Here is a 21,630-nt window from a genome sequence, read left to right on the forward strand (position 1 = left end):
GTTTTTTAATTTCTTCTTGTCCTCAGTCCTGTTACAAGCAGCTCATAGAGACGTGGGCAGCAGTAACAGCAGTTCTGTATTTAGGAGGTTCTCTTTTTCAGTAGGTTTGAAAGTTAAATGTATTTATGCTTCCATTGGTGTTGGTTTGTCAAAAGTGACAATGCAAAGTGATGCTGTTCAGTTTGACACTTGTCTTTTATGTTTTCCTCAACCTTATGACAGCAGCCATCTGTTGAGAAACGTGAACTATATAAAAAACAGCCATGTCATGTGATAATTTTTACCCTTTAGGCACAAGAATTCTTCACAAGCAGTATGTTCTGTTGTCTTGCTGCCTTTGGTTTACTGAGATTGTATTATTTAATTATACATTTCCTTCAGATTTATTTTTTTTCAGCATTTCAGTAGGTAGGGCTTTCTTTCAGTGGACTGTGGCATAAACACGTGGGTCATGTGGCATTAGTTCTATGTCATGTCAACCTTGTAATAATTTTCAACAAAACTATTCTGTATTAATTCCTGCTTGTTTCCTCCCTCACCAAATAGTTGAATACAGGTTTAAAATGTTGTAAAACCTGTACCTGCAACATTAAGAGACCAACAGTGATGCTAGCTAGTCTAAATGATCATCCTGGGAGCCTCACCATTCACTTTTGGAGCTGGAAGAAATACAAATACTGTCTTGCATTGTAAAGTCTCCTAAGGCCATGATCAAGTCAGTCAACACGCTGTGACTAAGATTAAATGCCAGTGGGTACCTACCATTTCTGTATCTATTTAGAAAAGCGCAGAACAAAAGCATGGGAGAGAGTTCCTGGGAAGCCTGTCTCTATCAGACTGCACAGGACAGGTAATGCTTTAAACAGGAAAAAACTAATAAGGACAGGAAGCCTTCTACTGGGGTTATATATATGCATGTTGCAAAACAGTGATCAAACTCCAGAGTTCAATGTATTGTAACCTTTATCTCACTAAATATTATTCAGCACCAAAATATTTTGTATCTTGCTTAGAGATGAGAATTAAAGGTGGGCTGGTCTGTGTTTGTAGTGTTTGGTTTTTAAGAAGCCCTTTCTTTATAAGCTGACTAAAGCTCTTCATATTGGCCTGCTGTCAGCTGAGCAAGAAAATAACAGAACCTCAGATCAGTTTATACCACTGGGATATACTGTGCTCCAGGATGTTTAACTTGACAAAGATTGATGGTTGTCTTATTTCAGTAAGCAAGACTGGAAACCCACCCATCTGTCCTCTCACTTTATGGGTAGTATAACTACTTTTCCTCTAGGACTGTAGAAATCTAGATGCCATTATTTCCTCTGACACTTTTGCATTTAAAAATTACACCAGATAAATTTTTGGCAGACATTAAGCCAGAAAATGTTAGAAGGTTTTTCTCTTCTCTCCTTTTACTTAGCATTTCATTGAAGAGGAAGTCTAAACCATCAGTTTTGCCCATAAAAATATAAAAGTTAGTTGGATTTGTTTTTTCTCAGAATAACAATCTGTCAGTGGTAAAAAAGAGAATGCCTGCCTTTCTTTTACATAAAAGTTTTCCATTCTGGAAAAAAAAGAACTGAGTAATAAATCCTGTAAAAATTTAAGTCTGCTAATAACTGGCAAGTATTGCATTTTAAGTATGCAACCATAGAGGTAGGATCTATTATACACTTAATATTACTATGTAGTTCAAGGGAATTCCTTGTTACAAAGTAGTGCTGCAAAATAAAATACTGCATGTCCTCATGGAGCTACTGTGTTCTCTTACCCTTAACAAGCCAGCACATTGCATTTTGATACCTTTGCTGTAACTAGCAGTGAAATGCATTCCTTCAGAAGCTGTGTCTTGTACTGTATATTCATTAAATGGGTGCATCTGTCTTTAAAGTTTAATCTGTAATCTGTGGAGAAAAAAAATAACACTGGGCAACCTCTCTATAAACACAAAGAACTGAACTGACTGAAGTGTTTTTAAATATTTTATTGTCACGATTGTTAACAAAACTTCAAAACATTCTGTACATTTCAAACTATTTTGAGCTGCAATACCCATTATATAAATGTACGTGTATAGGTGCCATGATGTCTCTGTACAAAGATGTACAATATGTACAGTAACATTAAGTGCAAGCTGTGCAAGGCAAAGTCTAGGCTACAGATTCATGCCACTGGTTCAAACAAGGCATAGAACCACAGCTTCAATCAGTTCCTTGTGTGCAAATAAACAAATAAATGCAGGTATATATTAATATTATAAAGGAGTAATTAGATTTGCAAGCTCAGGCCAGCTAGAACAACATGCAGCTGACTGGAAAAAATACAGTACTACTCTTGTGAACTTTTTCCACTGCATCACTTTGTTAGGTTGAAACATCTTTTCAGGATTCAGCTGCTACTTTTTTTGAGTGACCTAAGGTGGTGCCAGATGATCGAAACTTTGGAAGATACAAACCAAATTTATTTTCTATACCAGCAAATGTAGCTGTAGCAAGTCTGTATCCACCTATGTGCTCAGGGTTAACAGGAGGAAGATCTGAAATTCGAGTTTTTGGGGTAGGTTCTGATCCAGAAGGTTTGCTGTTTGAAGAAAGAACAATATTATGAGAAAAAAAAAAGCAGCCTTTCCTTTATTTACAGTGTTTTCTTAAGCCTGAATAACTTTACAAAATCTAGCCTAAATACTTAGGGCTTTTGTCTGAGTATGGAAGACTGTTAAAGCACTTAATTAATGCACTGCTGTGGTCAAGTAAAGTTGAATTCAGACCATGACTTAATGGGAAATCAAGGCCACTGAATTTACATTGTTATCGATAGCTTTGTAAATTCTTCTAACTTCCAGTCACTCAGTGAAAATGGACAAAATATCTTGCTACAATAGAAATAAAATTATATTAAGCAATTTAAAATGAACATGAACTGGTTCTTTATCTCCTCACCTGTTTAGAAGTAGCATGCTAGTTTCTCTTAGTTGTGTAAGGATGGGGGGGATTTTTTGCATACTGCAATTTTAAGTACAGATGCTCAAAGTCACTAAGTGGTGACTTTTTTTGTAACTTGACAGGTATTTTGTGCAAGCTCAAAAGCAAACATTTGACTTACAGGCCTCCAAAATCGACATAAAACCATCTCTGCAGAAGTTCATAAGTGACCAAAGTAACACCAAACTGAGGTGAAGATCTGAACACACGAGCTGTTAAATATTACAAACCATAGTGTCAAAGAACATACTTTTTCAGGAGAGAAGATAAACGTTTCTAACAAGATGTTACATTTTTCAGAATCAGACCTTGTAAATACACCTCTAATTTGAGTCCTTAACAAAGGAGGGTCAGCCCTAATATTCAGAGTGCATTTCTCACCTCCAGCTCCTTTCCAAAAAGCCGAAGCGCCTTCTTCTCTCAGAATCTTCCTGAAACAGTCAACAACTCCACTGTATGTTGTCTGGCCAGCGCGAGCTGCCACTTGCAGTCTTGTCTTGATGACATCAGCAGGGGTTACCAAAGAAGCAGCAGGCACACCTTTTAGAAGAAAACCACATCTAATTTGCACAAAGAATCTTGTAAAAGATGAAACACTTCTAACTGAAAAATACAGCTGCAAACTTTAGTATTTTTTTGCAAGAATTGGACATTACTAAAACTGCAAATTCTTACAATTGATGCTAATAGAAACTGTTGTGCTTGGTATGGTCCTTTTGAGTCTCATAAATGCAAAGGCTTAACTGATAGTAAAGAAAATAATAAACTATCAACAGCAATTGTCCACATATCCTAGGTCTGTCACTAACAGTAGTTTCAAATAGATAAAAGATATTTTTAAATGCATACATATGCAATATACATGTAATAAGAGGTATCCATGACAAAAATCAGTTGTGCAACCTTACTTTATTTACTAATACTCTACAACATATTTTGATAATTACACAGATGATCGATTTGGGTACTTGAATCCTACACCTAAAGGTGTAGAAGAAAACTTACTTAAAACACCTATTCTACAGAAATACATCTGTGCTGCTGTTTGGACTGTGCTGTAGGAGAATAGATGCTGCTTACTTCAACAGGCAAGCCATAAAAAGACTGAGGACAATGAAGGTGTTTTACAAGTCTGCTTAGTACCAACAGCGTGATATTAGCCAACAGTGATGGAAGAACAAATCTCCACTCCCAAGGCACCACTCTCGGCTTTCTAGTCAAAGGAAAGGAGAAAGTTTTCAGAAATGTACTCCACAGTATTTAACTGTGTTATCTGAGATATTTCTGAATACTTCTGAATACTGTAAAAATGTCAACCTCTTCAAAAGAGGAACCATCTTCTGACTTTAAATTTTGGTTTTTGACTTGCTGAAATTTTAAAATTTGTTAATATTGGATTAAAAGTTTGACAAGTCACATATTTGGGTAGGTGACCATAAACTCTGAAGTGTCACTAATCAGTTCAGGAGGTTTTAAAGGAAAATAGAAGCAATGTAGTTAAGTCTAAAAGCATACACTAATGGCAACTATGTGCACATTTTCCATTACAGGCAGACATGCTCAGACTGTATTCTTCCCTGCTGCACACACACAACAGGAACAGATTGATCAGGAATTTGAAATTTGCAATTCAGAAAGGAAGATTCCTCTACACACCATGAAACCAGGCCTACGAGATTTACACATATTTTTAATAGGTTTCATCACTTAACATGAAGTACCCAGAAACACTAAGGAAACAAACAAAGAGAAGCTGTGAAAAACAGTGAGTGTTTCTATGAGGTACAAGTTAATAATATTTATATGGGCTTCTCTGAGTACAGTAAGCTAAACAATTTCTGGCAGCTCTGAATTACTTGAGAATAAACAGGGCTGCACATCTGTTACTGGTTTCCTAGCTGGTCTCTCCCTTCACTCTGGCACAAGGAACCCTACCCACTGGCACAGAGCTCTGTATCAAGTCCCATATGGGAAACTGCTCTTTACACACAGCTCATGATTGATGTACATGTAGTGATTCCTTATGACTGTAACAAGTGACAAAAGGTCTGTTCAGCCCAATGATGATTCTGAACTGCACAGATTCCAACACCAAATTGTTCATGGCTGAAAGGCTGCAGACACCTGCTTTCATTCTAATGATCTAATACTCAGCAGCGCCAAATCTGGCCATCTGTATCCACATATTTAAATATCCACCACTACAGGTCCTACATCTAGTATTTTTACATCACTTGCCATTTAGAAAAAATTTTTATCTTAACTGTGTGTTTCTTTACACTTAATATTTTTGAGAAGCCTTAAAATATTTTACATTTCAGAGTATGATACTTCAACTTCAGCCTCTTCTCAAACTAATGCCTTATTTTTAGCAATTACATTTGAACAAAGTTTTCTCTCAGTTATTCAGGAATCCAAAACTAGATAGACCATTTTCTTCTTAGCTCTTGTGATATTTTCTGTTCATCAAAGATTCAAATTAGCCTTCAGCTTTGAGAGCACAGTTAACAAGTAAAACCCCATTGAGACAGACAGATCAAATTTGGCTACAAGTTGCTGAGCTGCATTATGCTGTTTATCCACATTATGCAAATGTAATTAGCTTCCATCAAAATTACATCACCTCCCACTAAGGATAACAGATAAAATTTAGATTAGATCAGATACAATGATACAGTACCCTTCCTTTATCTGGGTCTACTGAATGAATATTAAATAGTACTCACTAAAATAAGAAAAATACTTCTAGAAAACATTCTGCAAAATTACCTGCAATGGCTCCAGCTGTAAGGAGATTAAGCCCTCCCACATGGCCATTTTCATCAGCAAGCATCAGCTTACTATGAGCATAAACAGGGAAGTAGATTGCAGAAAAGGGAATGTCTCTGAGGAAACATGCTTTGGCACCCTGTCACACACAAAAGAGACACAATGCAAATACTTTTTGTAAGTAAGGTAAAAATTGATATCCAGCAAGCCACCTGAATCCAGGGACTACCAACACTTTTGATCTACCGGGTACATAACAGAAAATAAATTGTCTGAGGAAACAAGATGTAGAGTTGAATTTTAAAAAAGAATAAAGCACATCTGAAGGAAGTTTCTAGAATTACAAAGATTCCAGGTTCACGTCTAATTTTTATAAGTAATACGTATGACATCAGTACCTAGGATAAATATCTTTCACACGTGATGTGTCCAAATGTGATGAAGAAAGTGACAAAGGTCTGTCCTTATGTCTTGCTGACAAGAACCCACAACCATGGAAGCAGCAAGGCAAGTCCTTGCATACCATTATTTCCACAAAACACAAAAAAACATTACTAAAATATCAGTGAGGACACTTAAGACCTCATAGAAATCTCTACTGATTGTCATCTGGTTGATTGAAGAAGCTGCACTGGAAACCTAGTGGTAAGAGGGAGAGGGCTGCAAACTAGGAGTCTTTTTGTCAAGGGAACATGCAGGAATGTATAACTAATGGACTATGATAATACTGCAACGAGTAGCTCCTGGCCACAACATGGCATTAAAGAGTTCCTCAACAGAATTTTACATGCTGTAGAAACAGTGGAATCCTTGTAATTAAATATATCTAATACTCTTCTTTCAGTAACTTCAGTCATGAGCCTGTTGCCATAACTCCTTTATGTACAAAGCTCAAGTAACCACTTTTATGTCCAAAAAGTTCATTTTTATATTCTGAAAGCATTCTGCTCCTGGCCAAAATACCCAACCAATATACCCCGAGCTGGCAGCCTTCTCGCCTGAGTCACCCAGTAGTTCTATAAACAGACAGCACACATTACAAACCCTACATGGCTTAAGCAAAAGATCTGATAGAGAGAAACTTGTCCCTTTGATGATTTTCACACAGATACTTCACGCTCTGAATTCCTAGAGTTACTCACAAATGATAATGCAATTCTAAAGGACAGCAGGATTTTTAGTAAGCCAAATTGCTTAATTACCGCAAACAGAAATGGTAATTTTGTCCCATGTACCAAAACCCCTGTGACCTGTAGGAAATGAAATGGTCATGAATCTGACCTAGTGATTCTAAACAAAAGCTTCAGCTGTAAAAGTAAATTTGCACATTTTTATAGTATTATTGCAGGTCTGTGGACAAACCATGTAAAACAATGTTTTGTAAGTGCACAGCTAATAAAACTGCTGAATTTACGTATTACCCCTTGCACTGGCAGAAGATACAGGAAGAAATACTCTTCCTTTTTTAAGAAAACTAATAGCTTCTGCTCCATTACACCTGATCAGTAATGATGGTAGTGAGTATAACTGCAGGGGAGGAATCTGTTGACTGACATTCTGCTTAAGTACAATACAGTATGGGTCTTTCTTGACTGGAATTTGTTATTGACAAATCCCACCACTTAACTTCTTAAAAATCTGAATCCTACTAAACTCCTCTACTGTTTCACTGACATCAAATTATTAAGACAAAGAGAATATCCTGCTGCAAAGGTAACAATAGCAGTAACAGAGATTCAAAATAAACGTAAGAAATACAGGGAAAGCTAAAGAAACTCTTCACAAAACCCCACCAAATAAAATGACCAGTGCCAAAAGCCAGCAGGTCTGCAATACAGGACTCCCTGCAGCTTGGCATAAAAGCCTAAAGGATAGAATGGGGGAGTATTTTTTTGTCTCCCACTGCCATTAATATAGAAGTGGGTTTTCTTCAGTTTTCCACTGTGGGGCTGCCCTGCAGGAAGAGATTGTTTTTAAGTTAATATTTCTTTGGTTTAACAGTTTTTGTTTCAACAACATAAAAGTTTAGCATAAAACAATGAAGCCACTCAAAGCAGAAGTACATACCTTATAAAGACCAAGAAGGCCTAAATCTTTTATAACGGAGAGGGCACTGACTCTGGGTCCTGTAGTAATTTCTCCTGCTACCTGCAACCGAATCTTTACAATCTCCAGTGGGTTAGTGAAGATGACTTGGGAAGCTCCTGCCTGCAAACCCAAGTAAGAAGAATGGAAATTGTGTTACTAGAGCACATGGTGACAGACTGACTCTTGCAAGGTGCTGAGTGCTTCTCACTGCATTGGTTGATATTCTCATGTAAAAATACATGAGAGATATTTAATACATCACCTGTCTGAAAGCTAAAAGCTCTGAATCAGAAATCATGGGTTTGCACGAAATGAATTTCTACATTTAGATGTTTGTAATCCAGAGAGGTGTATTAACTCAGCTTGTCTCTGTTTTTCTCCTTGACATCACTTTTTAGAAGTGTTTAAAAGTCTACCAGACATTACACAAAAGTCAAAACTAAAATAATCATTAGACTTGTACTACTAGAGCATCAAACACATATAAAGACAACCTTATGTTTATTCAATAATAATCAATCACCAATGAGAAGACATGTTATTTGCATTTAGTGGTGATGCTGTTTAAAAGGTAAATTTGCATTTAATGGTGTATTTACATTATTAGAAAAGGTGTTTGGATTTTTGTTTAGCACCCACTAATTGTCCTAAGTGGAAACAAAATATAAAATTTAAATAGGAAGAGTAACATTTCAAAATATGGTACTAGATCGATATGGGAGTCGTAATTTCTCTGAGCTGAGCATGGCAGACTTTATATGCAGGAAATTTTCTGTTAGCAGTGCTAAGGATTATATTGCAAACTTCCTAGCAGCAGTGTTGCAGAGCTGCTTCAGATTCTGCACTTTAACCAAAGATTTTCAAAGAACCATGTTGCAGATTTGAAAGATTCAATCTGACAGATCAGTTTCAGAAGCATGTAAACCTATTTAAAATGACATGTTTAGATTTCTCCCTGGTTTGCTGTAGGTAGTACCATTCACTTCTAGAGAAGTGTGTGGTTCATCACAAAAAAGCTGAAGTTTACTAAACTTTATTTTTCCTCTCTTCCTAAGCCACCTTTTTTCATTTAAAAATTAAAACCACTTCCTTAAAATTTATGGCATATAAACACTTGAATACAACCAACTTTAAAAAGTATTTCTACCACAATTTAAAAACTTCTCTTAATCCTGATCTATTCCTCCAACCCATCAAATTTTAGTGATGGAAAAAGATGCAGAACGTCTGCAATTAAAGCTTTTTTCTACTTCTAAATTGCCCAGGAAATAAACTCTCTTTGTGATGCTCAGGGTGTGTGCATGAAGAGAAAATCAATAGTCTGCTACAGCACCTCCTGTACAGCATGCATGGTGTTCTCTGCTAATTGATTCAGAACTAATGAACACTAATCCTTTCTGCCTTGAGCACAATCGTCCTCTCTCCAGCAGCAGGCAGAATAAACCTGAGATTAGCCCTGAAGTATGGCTTAGAAGCTGATAACTTGAATTATTCTAGATTTGAGACAAACAAGCACTGCAAATCAACAGCTCTTACTGAGAATGACCATGCACTTGGGTACTTACTATCTGCAGAACAGGGGGATGTGAAGCATCAAAATCTTCCCTGACTGAGCCTCTGATACTTCACCTAACCTTTACTGAGCACACTGCCATCCTTCCATTGCAAGCCCTGTTTATTACTACATCCAATACTGACATTTAAAAATCAACATTTTTATGGCTTTACTGAAGTACCTTGACGCAAACAGTGGGAGATCAACCCCTGCATTTGATTAATTATATCCACTGTAGTAGTTACCGTCTTTAACACTTTTCAGTCAAATAACTGGTTTAGGTTGTTAATCCTCATTTTATTCCCTCACTTCTTCACCCCTCTGAAAAGAAAATCAAATCCGACATGTACTGCAACCATCTGGAACATCACTGGAACTCCCAGATGAGCTAAACTGATCCCATCTTCTCTGTTCCTTGGACTTACAGCATTGAGTTTACCCAGTTACCTGACACCATTTGTGTCCCAAGCTATTCTTCTGAACCTCTTTAACTTCTCACTTTTCCTTCACAGTTCATACACACCTAGGCATGCAAGATGAAATGGCTGTCCTGCCTGGCAAAGTTTCAATCTAAATAAAAATAAAATACTAATCTGGCAAGTTCTGTTAAACAACAAAGGATTTTTTTGTATGGATTGTGATTAACCAAAAACTAATGTTTCAAATGTTTTTCATAACCCTACATAATTTAAAAAAATAATTCTGGTAGATAAAACAGTAAACAGAATGCTCTTACTACATGATACAATGAAGCACACAAAAAATTCAAGTAACTTTTAAATGTATACACTAAGCAAGAAATTCACTCTTTCTAGAGAATGACCTGCTACCCAACTATTAAATATGCATTGTTTACATACATATGTGAAATTCCATTTCTTATTTTTAATTTTATAAAGTAGCACATCCTGCAGAGCAGCCAAAATAACTTTTCCCATTTGCCTAACACCCACCACAGAAACAAATAGGCCAGTTTGTAAGCATTTCTATTTTCTACTCTGAATTCAATCTTCCTGTAACTAACATTCTCTGCTCCTAGGTGCACAGCTGCCTACCTTTCTGTTAACATCAGCAACAGCCCTCCTGTGATACAGAAATGGAAAGAGAAAACTCTAAACACAACACATTTTAATAATTTAGTAGCAATACTAGTTATATATACAATGTTAGGGACTGTACATTGCTAATACAGAATCATATACTACAACAATATTAATGCTAAAATATGGTGACTGGGTTATTGAGCAAAATAAAATACAAGGAAAACCCTAACATACAGTTATATTATCAGTAGAAAAACATTTGAAAAGTTCTTTAATTATACTAATACTTTGAGTAAACTTCTCAATAGGCAGTTTTCTCAAAGAGTTGTAGTAGTTCAGATGCCCAGTTAAATATTCCCTGTTATCAATTTCTACTTTTCTGCATAGCAGTGATTTGATTCACATGAAGAGAAGCACTTAATTCACTGGCATTGCACAAATGTGGTAGGTCCTTAGATCATCAGAAGTACAGTTAAGAAGCATTGATTTTAATACAGAACATGTAACACAAGAAAACTCACTTTTTCATTTTGTGTTTTTTAAAAAATACAAGTTTGCTTGTTTCAAGTAAATGGTTAAGTATCTATCTGAGGAAGAATGTGTGAGGCAGAGAAGAGTGCTGCCTGGTAGAAGAGGAAGAAGCACTTCCCAGAAGAGGGTGCAGAATAGAATGACACAAAACAAAAATGAAAAGGCAGTGTGCAGGGTTGCAGTACAAATCTCCATGCTTCTGTGCAAGTCATTGGCAATCATCGTCACTGTTTTTCAAAATACCTTCCTTCAGCTGTCAGCTATGTATGTTAAATACAAGTGTATGTGTACAGACAGAAGTATATTGCAGTCCTTCAATTTCTTTTGGAGAACGTGTACTAAATCTAGATTTTCCTCCATAAAAACCTTGCTTCACACATGAATTACAACAGACACTTTAAAAAAGGTTGACAAATTTGTTTCTGAATGGAGGTTATTCATACACTTCAAAAATACCAGTAATAAAACCTTCTACTTAACCTTAATGTCATGTAAAATAACTCTACAAGGAGCAAATAAAGGAACTAAATCTGACAGCAAAGGTTATGAGAGAAAGGATGTAGTTTGAGATCCCACAGCAAACGCCCCATGACATGCCAAAGGCTGAAGGAAATACACAAATGACCCTGCAACATGAGACCTCTTGCCCTTTCCAATTCTACCCGAGAGGCATATGCTACAAAGGGGAGAGGCCTATTTCAAGCCCTTCCTTCCTTCCTTCCTTTCTGAAACTACCACATCTTGGACCACAACTAAGTCCCAAACAAGCAGCTAAAATAAGATGTTACCTAAAACAGTCTAGTTTCAAAACATCAAAAGGACCTGCACTTCTTTCTCAAGGCAAAGCTGCCATTGTTCGTGCACCTACACTAAGGTGACTGTCTCTTTTATTAAAGAATAACTTTCTCCCTAACTTTAAATGTTCGCAGTTGGGATCAAGACAAAGCAGTAAAGTTTCATTCTGCTTCTACCTTCATCTGTTTCAAGTATATTAGAAGAAGTACCATATCTTCAAGATTTTGAAGGAAAAGTACTGACAGCAATAATTTTATATTTTTGTGTTTGTTAAACGAAAACAGCAACATTTAAAATTTTTTTTTCAAAAATAAATATTTGACACATTTGTACTTGCTTGATAAGCCTATATAGGTTTGTGTGTTTGTATGTAAAACTACACATGAAAATTATTTTTACAAATATACAAAAATATTTAGACTAAATGTTACATTTAATATTGAAATGTACAAGAGTTTTTGGACTTCTGTGGGAGTGTGTGTGCAAACATCCACATGCCCTACTCCAAATCATCAACACATGCATTGCTTACAGCTCCAAGAAGGGTTCTGAGACTGCTCCTGTCTAGCACCTCACACCCTCTTCCTCCCTGCAGCATGAATCAAAAATATCTTTCTGATGAAACAGGACTGATCCACTGAAAATGCTAAGCACCACGCACACTGTGTTGATGGGAAGAATCCGTTTTTTTCCCATGTAACTCATAGGAATTACAGCTGAAAATCACAGCACCTTTGTCTCCTGTACCAATGCCTACAAAACATTTACATAGCATTACATCTCTAGATCAACATCACTTCCCAACTGAGCACAACCAGTTGTCCTGCAGCATCTTGCCCTTCACCATGTACTCAGATGCATCAATACATGCAAACTCCTGTGAGAAGCACTGTCTGTACCAGGTATGTGCCCTCTGCTTCTCCAGCTGATGTCGGGACACAGGAAAGCACTGCCAAAGTCTCACTCAGTCCCCCTGTGACTCAAAGCTAATGGTAGCCAAAACTCCAAAGGCGGGAATGCAAGCTAATCACTGAATTACAATGAAATGTAATTCAATTAATTTCAGAAACAGTAGGGAACAGCTGAAAATCACAGCACCTTTGTCTCCTGTACCAATGCCTACAAAACATTTACATAGCATTACATCTCTAGATCAACATCACTTCCCAACTGAGCACAACCAGTTGTCCTGCAGCATCTTGCCCTTCACCATGTACTCAGATGCATCAATACATGCAAACTCCTGTGAGAAGCACTGTCTGTACCAGGTATGTGCCCTCTGCTTCTCCAGCTGATGTCGGGACACAGGAAAGCACTGCCAAAGTCTCACTCAGTCCCCCTGTGACTCAAAGCTAATGGTAGCCAAAACTCCAAAGGCGGGAATGCAAGCTAATCACTGAATTACAATGAAATGTAATTCAATTAATTACAGGAACAGTAGGTAAAGAAATTGCTCTGAACATGCGTAAATGTGGATAGTGCTGTTGATGAGTAACAAACCAGCACACTCTTGGGAAGACAGGATGGGATATCAGTTTCACCCATCAGGGGCCAGAGCCCTTTCACTGACAGGTATGACCTGACCACTCTAACTGAGCTGCCCCTTGTAAGCTGCTCTGCAGATTTCAAACACAGCTACAGCTTGGGAACAGCTGGGAATATGTGGGCTCTGGCAGAGCAGAACGTACACATCCCAGTGACATTTACACTGCCCAGCAGCTGGCACATAGGTTTCAAGGAGCACAGGGCATGGGCTGCCTGTGGGAGGTCCCTGCCCTACAGTAAGGAAGAAAAGACGACAGATGGGCAGCTGGCTGCAGAAACAGACTGATGTCTTTGCTAACAGCTACAAGAATGAAGACATTTCCTCTTACTGGGGACAGGAGTTTTTTTTCCATAACCTTAAGGGAGCTGAGAATAATTGGAGCCTGAGTAGTCAGATTTTGGCCAAAGAGATCAAGTCTCTTGGGGTTACTACTTCTGGAGGAGGCACACGTCTGTGGGCAGCCCCTCTGATGGATGGTTCTTGCAGATGCTCCAGAGCTAAGGATAGTGAACAGTCCCTGCAGGTTCTCTTGAATCACCACTGTCTGAATGTCAAAGGTTTCACCTGTCCTCATATGTTAGCCTTAAAAGACTGTAACAACAAACGTAGGCTTTGATATGGCACTGCAATTCAGAGAGGAGAATTTGCTAGGTTTGCTGGATCTGTTCCCAAGCTGCCTCTGCTTCCTCACAAGAATTAATTTTGTTCCAGTTGAGGACAGTGGCATGCACAATAGGCTTTTGTGTAGCTCACAAGAAGGTGGGCCTTCAACGGTCAGTTAGGCCTCTGCTGGAAACTCTATAAAACAGTTGGAAATATGGCTTGCTCATCTTGCTCATCCACTACAAGTTCCATTCTAGAAATTATTTAAAAGTGCCTTACCCCTGTTAATCAGAAGGTTCAATCCTAAACAAAGGCAAGTGATGGCCAGCAACAGTAAGAAGTACACTTCTGAGAACTACATACAGGCATACTGCTCTTTCTTCTGATGTTACAACAAGGTGAAAAGCATGTTTTGAATTTAGCCTATATTTATAGTGTACTTTTAGCAAAGTATCTACATGCTGAACAATAAAAAATATCCACAAAAAAAACAGTTACCCAAATGTAGATGCTGAAAATCATTTCAGTATGTATAAAACCCAAACAATAACCCATCAGTAACAGAGAGCTAAGGAACAGAATAAAGGAAAAATTGAGAAGAAAGGTCACCCAAACAGAAAGTCTTGCATGCCCCTGCACATAGAAATGGACTAAGCTTACTCGTGGCACTTCCTTGGACACAAGTGCTGATTATGTCTCAGAATATTTTGTAGAAAAACAGCATACAATGAACACCAGAAGTGTGAAAATCAACACTATTTCCAAGCAAGTCAACGCAGAAAAGAGCCATCACAATGAGGATGAAAGGGACTGAGGATGAGAACGAGTAACATACCAACTTGCTACTACTGTAGTCAATTGATACTTTGAGACTTTCAGAATAAACCTTCTAGGCTTCCTAATAAAGTGGAATTGTTAAAACAGAACTAAGCAACAGTACAGACAGTACAGACAGAAGTTATCAACTGGAAAGATATCAGATGATCCAGAGGAGGCTACAAAGAAATTGGTATCTTTGAGGTTGCTAAACTGTGGCCAACTCCCTTCCTATGAAGGCAAGCTTTGTTATGATTATCCCAGATTAAGTGAATTAAATATTATCTCAAAATGGAGATAGGAGCACCAGCTAAGACAGTCAATCTGGAAGAAAGGTTTGTGCTAGGGAAAATCAGAAATCTGCTCAGTTTCATAGAAACTTCCAAATTTCTGAAACCTCAACTGAAACTCAGATTGCTCTGCAATGTTTGCATATTCATTACAGGAAGGCAATAGTTACTTTGAAAAAGGAGTACCTACCAGCAAGTGGAAAAGCCTCTAATGTAGATTTAATATTTCAGTACATTTCAGTACAAAACAGTGAAAAATAATAAAACTTACTATCAGATGTTTTATTTTAATTATTAATTTAATCACAACATAGAGGAAAGCACTAATTAATTATATTCATTTCTATCATAAAATGACCTGTATGTGCTGTGTTACTGAGCTTTCCAGAAAAAGGTTAGTCTTTTGCTAGCTACACATCACAGCTGCTTTCTCACATTTCTCAGAAAATAAAATTTGTAAACTGACAGGGGAAGACTCAAGTATGTACCAGGCTGCCAAATTAAATCAGGCAGAACTATAAGCAGTCTCCCTTCAGGGCTGCTTCTTTGAATTAAAAGTTTGCAGAGGTCAACAACCTTTCCGCCCCAGGTTTTGTTGTAAGCTGAGGAGGTTTTATGCCAGCCTGTCAGCCTACTCAACTGGAAGTTATTAGTGTTCTTTTCTACAAAAGAAACCTAACTCAAGCCTTAAACATTTTATAGGGTTAACAATTGTTGGAGAACCCACAAATTAAATTAACCAATGTGCAAAAGCAAAAAAAATCTATCATCAATATACATTAAAACCACACAGATTGCTAAGAGATGCACAGAATTACAGCCCTCAGTGACAACACGGTTTTGACTGTATTTAAACGATGGGTGTACTTAACATCTGGAGCAATGTAGCTGCATTTTACATTAAGTCATTTAAACAGAAAATTCACTCATATCTTTTATCTGAAAGATAAGACTACACTGTTCAGTTTTTCCACATTTTCATGAACAGAAAAAGTTAAAGAGGGTATTTCTTTTCCTTCTTCAAATCTTCAGCAAGAAATAGATTTTTTTAAACTGTTCTGTCTCCCCTCCACCTATCAAAGGCAATTCAAACATGATCTCTAGCATCTGTTCTCAAGGACTACCTGTATCTTTAAAACAAACAATAAACACCAACCCAAGCAAAAGTATGGAAAGCGAGAAAAGACGCCCACTCTAAAATCACTGCTGAAACTGCATGTCACAAACAGGGCCACAAGAAGTTGTTCAAGCACATATTTCCAAGGAAACTTAAGTAAGATACATCCAAAGCTTTCCAAATAGAAAAAGTACACCTCTTTAGTTCTTGTGACTGAGAGAAAAAAAGAACAGCCCTGTTCAAATCTACAAAGCACACCCATTAACTGTCATTCCAACTATACTGCAAGTGACAAGAATCAATTTTTCTGAGGAATACAGAACAAATACTTACACAACCTCCAGCAAGGATCTCTGCGGGGAGTGGAATGGAACCATCTTTCTTAGTAAATTTGTCTCTGACAAAGTCATTAACCTAATAAAGATACAATACATTACACATAATTTTAAGTTATTTTTTCTCTGTATTAACATATATCAAGTACATATGTAACCATATATATTAGAGTGCTTGTAAGTGGTCATCTTTCACACATTTTAGGAAATAAATCCTGTGTATGTTAACAAACAAAAGGATGCCAGGAAAAAAAAAAAAAGATACGTACAGTTAGCTTAATAGCCTTTTCTGGAGCAACACCTATCAGCTGTGGTAACAAGCCTATAGAAACAAAGACATCATAAGGCAACATTATCTTCCTAATACAGAAACTAGTATTTTATAAGAGCTCTACAGAAATGCCTTTCTGCACATGGGATATCCTTTGAGGTGGATGGCACTTATGTATGTGATACTCCTAGAGCACTGCATATTCATTCAGATACAATTTTATATTAAAATTTCTGTTGAAAATGGTAATGAAAAGGGTGACCAGATCTGCCAAGTCTAGCCTGATGCTGTTGCCATACTGAAGAAAAAAGGGCATAAGGACTAAACATACACCTTGGATGTGTTTTCTACATAAGAGTCAGTTTGGCTTTTATTTAGCCCCTTAATACAATTTTCCCATAAATCTTGCAACTACTTCTTAAAATAGGAAAGTAACTGTGAGATATACATGACTACAATAAATTACCAACTGTCTTCTACTTGACTCAGTAGCATGAGTTTTCAGAAGGCTACAGTCAACTAAATATGTAAATGATTGTCTCATGTTCAGTCCAACAGGGTAGCATGAACTTCTTTAAACTCTATTACTACTAATTTTTTTATCTCACCAAGAGGAAGCATTAGTGGACAGAAACTTACTTTGAAAAGGACCTTGCTCCTAGACAAGCTGCTAAGAAAATGAACTGCCATTTGACAGAAGCACATACACTTTTCCAGGAACAAACAGGTTTAAGAAAAAAAATCAGTAGATGGCAGTCTTAACTCCCTAACATACAAGATTATAACAGTAGCTGTTATTTTTAAATCTGTTTTCTTCACAGTCATTTTGGCATATGTATAGTTTACAAAACTTAAAAGGCTTATTTTATTAGAAGTGTTCACTTCCTCATGTTGTCCCGTGATTAGGGAATATATAATTTGTCAAAAGTATTTTCCCAGTTAACTAACAAAAAATCTCACGCTAATTATATAAAATATCAGCAACAAAACTGTAGTGGTGCAGTTTTCCACTATCCGCTAAATGAAAAGAATAGCTAAACTTTCATTTAAAATGTTCAAAACTATCAAATGTACTCAGCCTACAGAATTTTTATATTCTTAAAAGGAAGCTCAGAGCAAACACACCTAAATAGAAAGTGCAGCAGTTAACATATGCATTGTAGTGTTTTCTTCCACATTGTACTTTCTGCATGATTTACAGACTTACTATGCTGAGGAAAGGTAGTTACTAAACACAAAGAAAGGTTGACAGTAACAAAAATAAATGCTGCTCTTCCAACCTGAAACTCTGATCTACCATGAAAAATTCCAGCTCTGCAGCACCTACACTTTAAAAACCCCGAGATACCAGACAAAACACCAGAAGACAATCCTGCCCCCTCTCTTTTCTGCAGATTAATTTATTGGTCACACACATTCAGTGTGCTAGAGAACCCGGAACACGGTCTAGTGAGTGACCTTAGAAGCTACTTCATTAGTTATTATTTTGGATACCAGGATTCAAAGGTGTCATGATTTTATCAACTTAAATTACAAGTTTTTGTTTAAAAATATGTACCATCCAGTACACATTCAGATCTATGTTTTAAACTGCAGTAAAGGACTACATTGTACTGTTATACTATGATACAATCAGGATAATACAACTCTGGAATATAAGAACCTAGTAAAAGATCCACAATCAACTCCGTAACTGTTGTTTAGTCGTTTAGTTTAATACACTTCTACAGACCATCTATTTCTGTGAGTCCAAGATCTTAGTAATACACTGACCATTAACTAACATTTTCAAAACAACTACATGAACTTCTTATGCTAAACAATCTTAAAGACAATTATTAAACAGACTATCAAAAAGCTTAATAAGCTGACATTCTTTCAAAGAAGCACATTTTTCCTCAAATGTAAAGCGTTGATTTTCATTCATCAGTGGAATCAATCTTGATTTCAAAGTGTTTGAGAAATGTTTAAAAACAAAAATAAAAATAACAACTATCAGTTTTAGAAGCTGCTGTGCAAAAATATGGGTTGGAGGACAGAAAGAGAAAGAAAAGAGTACTGTACAACAGCACTATAGAAATAGTCATAAATGTAACTCAAGGTGTATTTTCTTTTGTGAAAGATTTAGCAACAAAAAATAAAACCAATTTATCACCAAAATAGAATTTACAGAGATTGCAGCTATTTCATTAACATCTTACTCCTGACATATTCCTCCCTCTACTCACTTGCACAGCAAAATCCTGTAAGAATACAAAAAACTCTTTAGCCAGTGTCCACAGACTATCAAACTCAAAAACTTCTCAGTGTCCTTCCAGGACACAGTCCAATGTCTTCAACAACAGAACACATCACAAAATAGAAAAAGGGTATGACCATCACAGAAGTAAGTGACTTGGCTCCAATTAAGAAGTGTGCCAATCAACAAATAGCTTTCCAATCCTTATTAATATTGTGCACTTCATTAAACTGTGTGAAATGACAATATAGAGAACTAAATATGCATTTCAGGCAACTGGCTAGCATGCACCCTCTATGTAAGTCACATTATTGATGTGATAAAAAACCCTTCAGAATCTTCTCCTAAACTAAAAAAAAGATCTAAGATAGACTTGAATCTAACTGATAAAACTGATTAAAAGTTGCTTTGAATTCTTAACCTGTGGTGTAGAGGAAGTTTTTTATTTTCTTTAAATTACAACTTCTACAAGTTCCACTGTTGCTATTTTAAAGTAAAATAGAACAATACAACAGCAGGATGCAATTTCTTGTCCACAGGATAAAATAATAAAACAAGTCCCACTACCTGCAAAAGTATGAGGCATAAGATCTGGCATCCAGTTCAACAGGCACATTTCAGAAGTACTGTCTTTCTTCTCTCAATAGAAAATACTTGCAGTAAAATAGACCTTTATTCCTCAGATGCTAATCTGCTCCCGATGTTTGCCTCCAGCCAAAAGCTACAGTCCTTAGTTTATGATATAACAATTGTGTCCACAACACTCACAACCCAGAAATAAGAACTTTAAACAACCTAAGAAGCAAGGAACAAATCAGTAACAACAAAAAATCCCCACTTTTCCCAGTAGTTGTTTATGAGGAACAGTGCTCAAGATAAGACAAACATTAAGCTCTATGAAACAGAAGGAAATTGTACATGATATCAAAGTTTCCTGGTTTTCCTACAAGAAACTAGCTGTTGAAGTATTAAGAAAAAGCAGCAAATCTCCAACTTGAGAGAGAGATATATATTATGCACTTACCTCTGTAAAGACCAAAAAAGCCTTCAAAACGCAACACTTTTTTAAAGCAGTCAAAGCTGTTTTTATACATCAACTCTCCAACGACTGAGCCAGTGGAGCGCTGATTCTGCATACGAGTTTTCACCAGGTCTATGGGATACACTGCAGTGGCACCAACAGCTGTGAGGAAGCATCTGGAGTATTATTTCTGCAGTGTCACTGTTGGCACAGTATATAATTCTTATGATTATTTAAACATAAAAATATATAAGATGGTAAGATCTCTGATATGTTGGAAATAAGAATGGACAATACTGGAAGTCGAGAAAAAAGTCTCAAGGAGAATGGTTTACACTATTACAATAAAACAAGGTGCACAGACCAAAGAAAACCAATTAGAAAAAGAAGCAATCTGAATTACCAGTAAGGAATTTCATTCCTGAAGTACAGTTTCAGAGGAATGTGAAGGGACACTAAAACATACAAAATAAGGAAGAAAGGGAATGGCAAAATCAAAAGAGGTTTTACTCTCAATATCTTCAAGTGTATAACCAAGAAATGCACCTTAGATGAGACCAAGTAGTGTTGCAGACAATGTTAAACTAACCCAAGCTTGAAAACAGAAACCAGAAATATTACTCACCTCCAGCAATTGAGCCCAAAGTGAATCTGTAGGCTGACTCAGCTACCTGGACCCAGATAGGCCTGCCTGACTCTCCAAAAGATTGCTGTGTGAGGAAAAGAAAAAAAATTATTTAAAATCTGCATGGGAAAACAAAGATGCCTGTGAATTGGTTCTTACTACATTACAGAAAGAATCTGATAAAAACTGCTGTGGAGGGGAAAAAAAAAGATACACTATCTAACTTCCAGGCTAATCTAACTTCCGTTACACTAATGAATGAAGCAGATTTTTCAAATACTCTTTTCAGATAACATATTGCTTTCATATTGCTAAGATCCAGAAAAAAGTAAACAGAAACTCAAATCAACTTTGCTCCTTTTCATTCTGTTACCTTTGAATTTGTAAAACATGGAACCCGTTTTTGGCTCAAATAAAATTCAGTATCTCAAAAGGAATTCAGTATCTCACAGACAGTATCTCATACATTTTAAGATGATGTGTACATTAATTCAGAGCATAAACGTGACATTTCGTGTCTTCAAAACAACCACAAAGTTAATTACTCCCAAAAGTATTCTCCACAAGACTTTTTCAGGCAGTTGATAATCTACTGATATGATGATCACTTCCATCACATACACTACTTTATATGCTTTATTATTTTAAATAAATGTAAGTCTGCACAAAAAATACTTGCGGAGACTCATCATTATATTATTAGATGGTTATTAGAAAGAAGATAACTGATAAACAAGATGTAAGTGTTCACAAATTTGCACTATAAAGTATGCAACACGGACCAAATGTTATTCCAAATACAAATAAGGGGATTTATATTATTCAATATAACTTGTCCAGGTTATTTAAGTGGCTAGGAAGCTGTTAAATTCTTTACTAGAGAAGCCCATTTCCCAAACAAAAATGTGTTTATCTCAAAAAGCACCCTGTACCACAGCAGGTGCACTGCTGTCAGCACAGCTGGAATGTAAACAGACCTCAGGCTGCTATGTTAAGTTTTGCTCTCAT

At 36.6% G+C, this 21,630-nt stretch overlaps 1 protein-coding gene across 1 annotated transcript in view; it reads right to left on the minus strand.

Moving 5' to 3' along the window:
- Positions 1 to 1,990: 1,990 nt before the first annotated feature.
- SLC25A12 (solute carrier family 25 (aspartate/glutamate carrier), member 12) overlaps positions 1,991 to 21,630 on the minus strand; it is a 48,189-nt gene continuing 28,549 nt past the window's right edge. Inside the window, exons 9-17 of the mRNA XM_009996147.1 lie at positions 20,623 to 20,707; positions 20,001 to 20,159; positions 16,736 to 16,788; positions 16,465 to 16,545; positions 7,815 to 7,955; positions 5,748 to 5,886; positions 3,360 to 3,518; positions 3,100 to 3,190; positions 1,991 to 2,577 (exon numbers count right to left, since the gene is read on the minus strand). Of these exons, the coding sequence (XP_009994449.1) occupies positions 2,379 to 2,577; positions 3,100 to 3,190; positions 3,360 to 3,518; positions 5,748 to 5,886; positions 7,815 to 7,955; positions 16,465 to 16,545; positions 16,736 to 16,788; positions 20,001 to 20,159; positions 20,623 to 20,707 (1,107 nt within the window). The 3' untranslated portion in view covers positions 1,991 to 2,378. The remainder of the gene's footprint in view (positions 2,578 to 3,099; positions 3,191 to 3,359; positions 3,519 to 5,747; positions 5,887 to 7,814; positions 7,956 to 16,464; positions 16,546 to 16,735; positions 16,789 to 20,000; positions 20,160 to 20,622; positions 20,708 to 21,630) is intronic.

Source organism: Chaetura pelagica, unplaced genomic scaffold, assembly GCF_000747805.2.
Source record: "Chaetura pelagica isolate M959 unplaced genomic scaffold, ChaPel_1.0 scaffold3, whole genome shotgun sequence".
Taxonomy (NCBI): Eukaryota; Metazoa; Chordata; class Aves; order Apodiformes; family Apodidae; genus Chaetura; species Chaetura pelagica.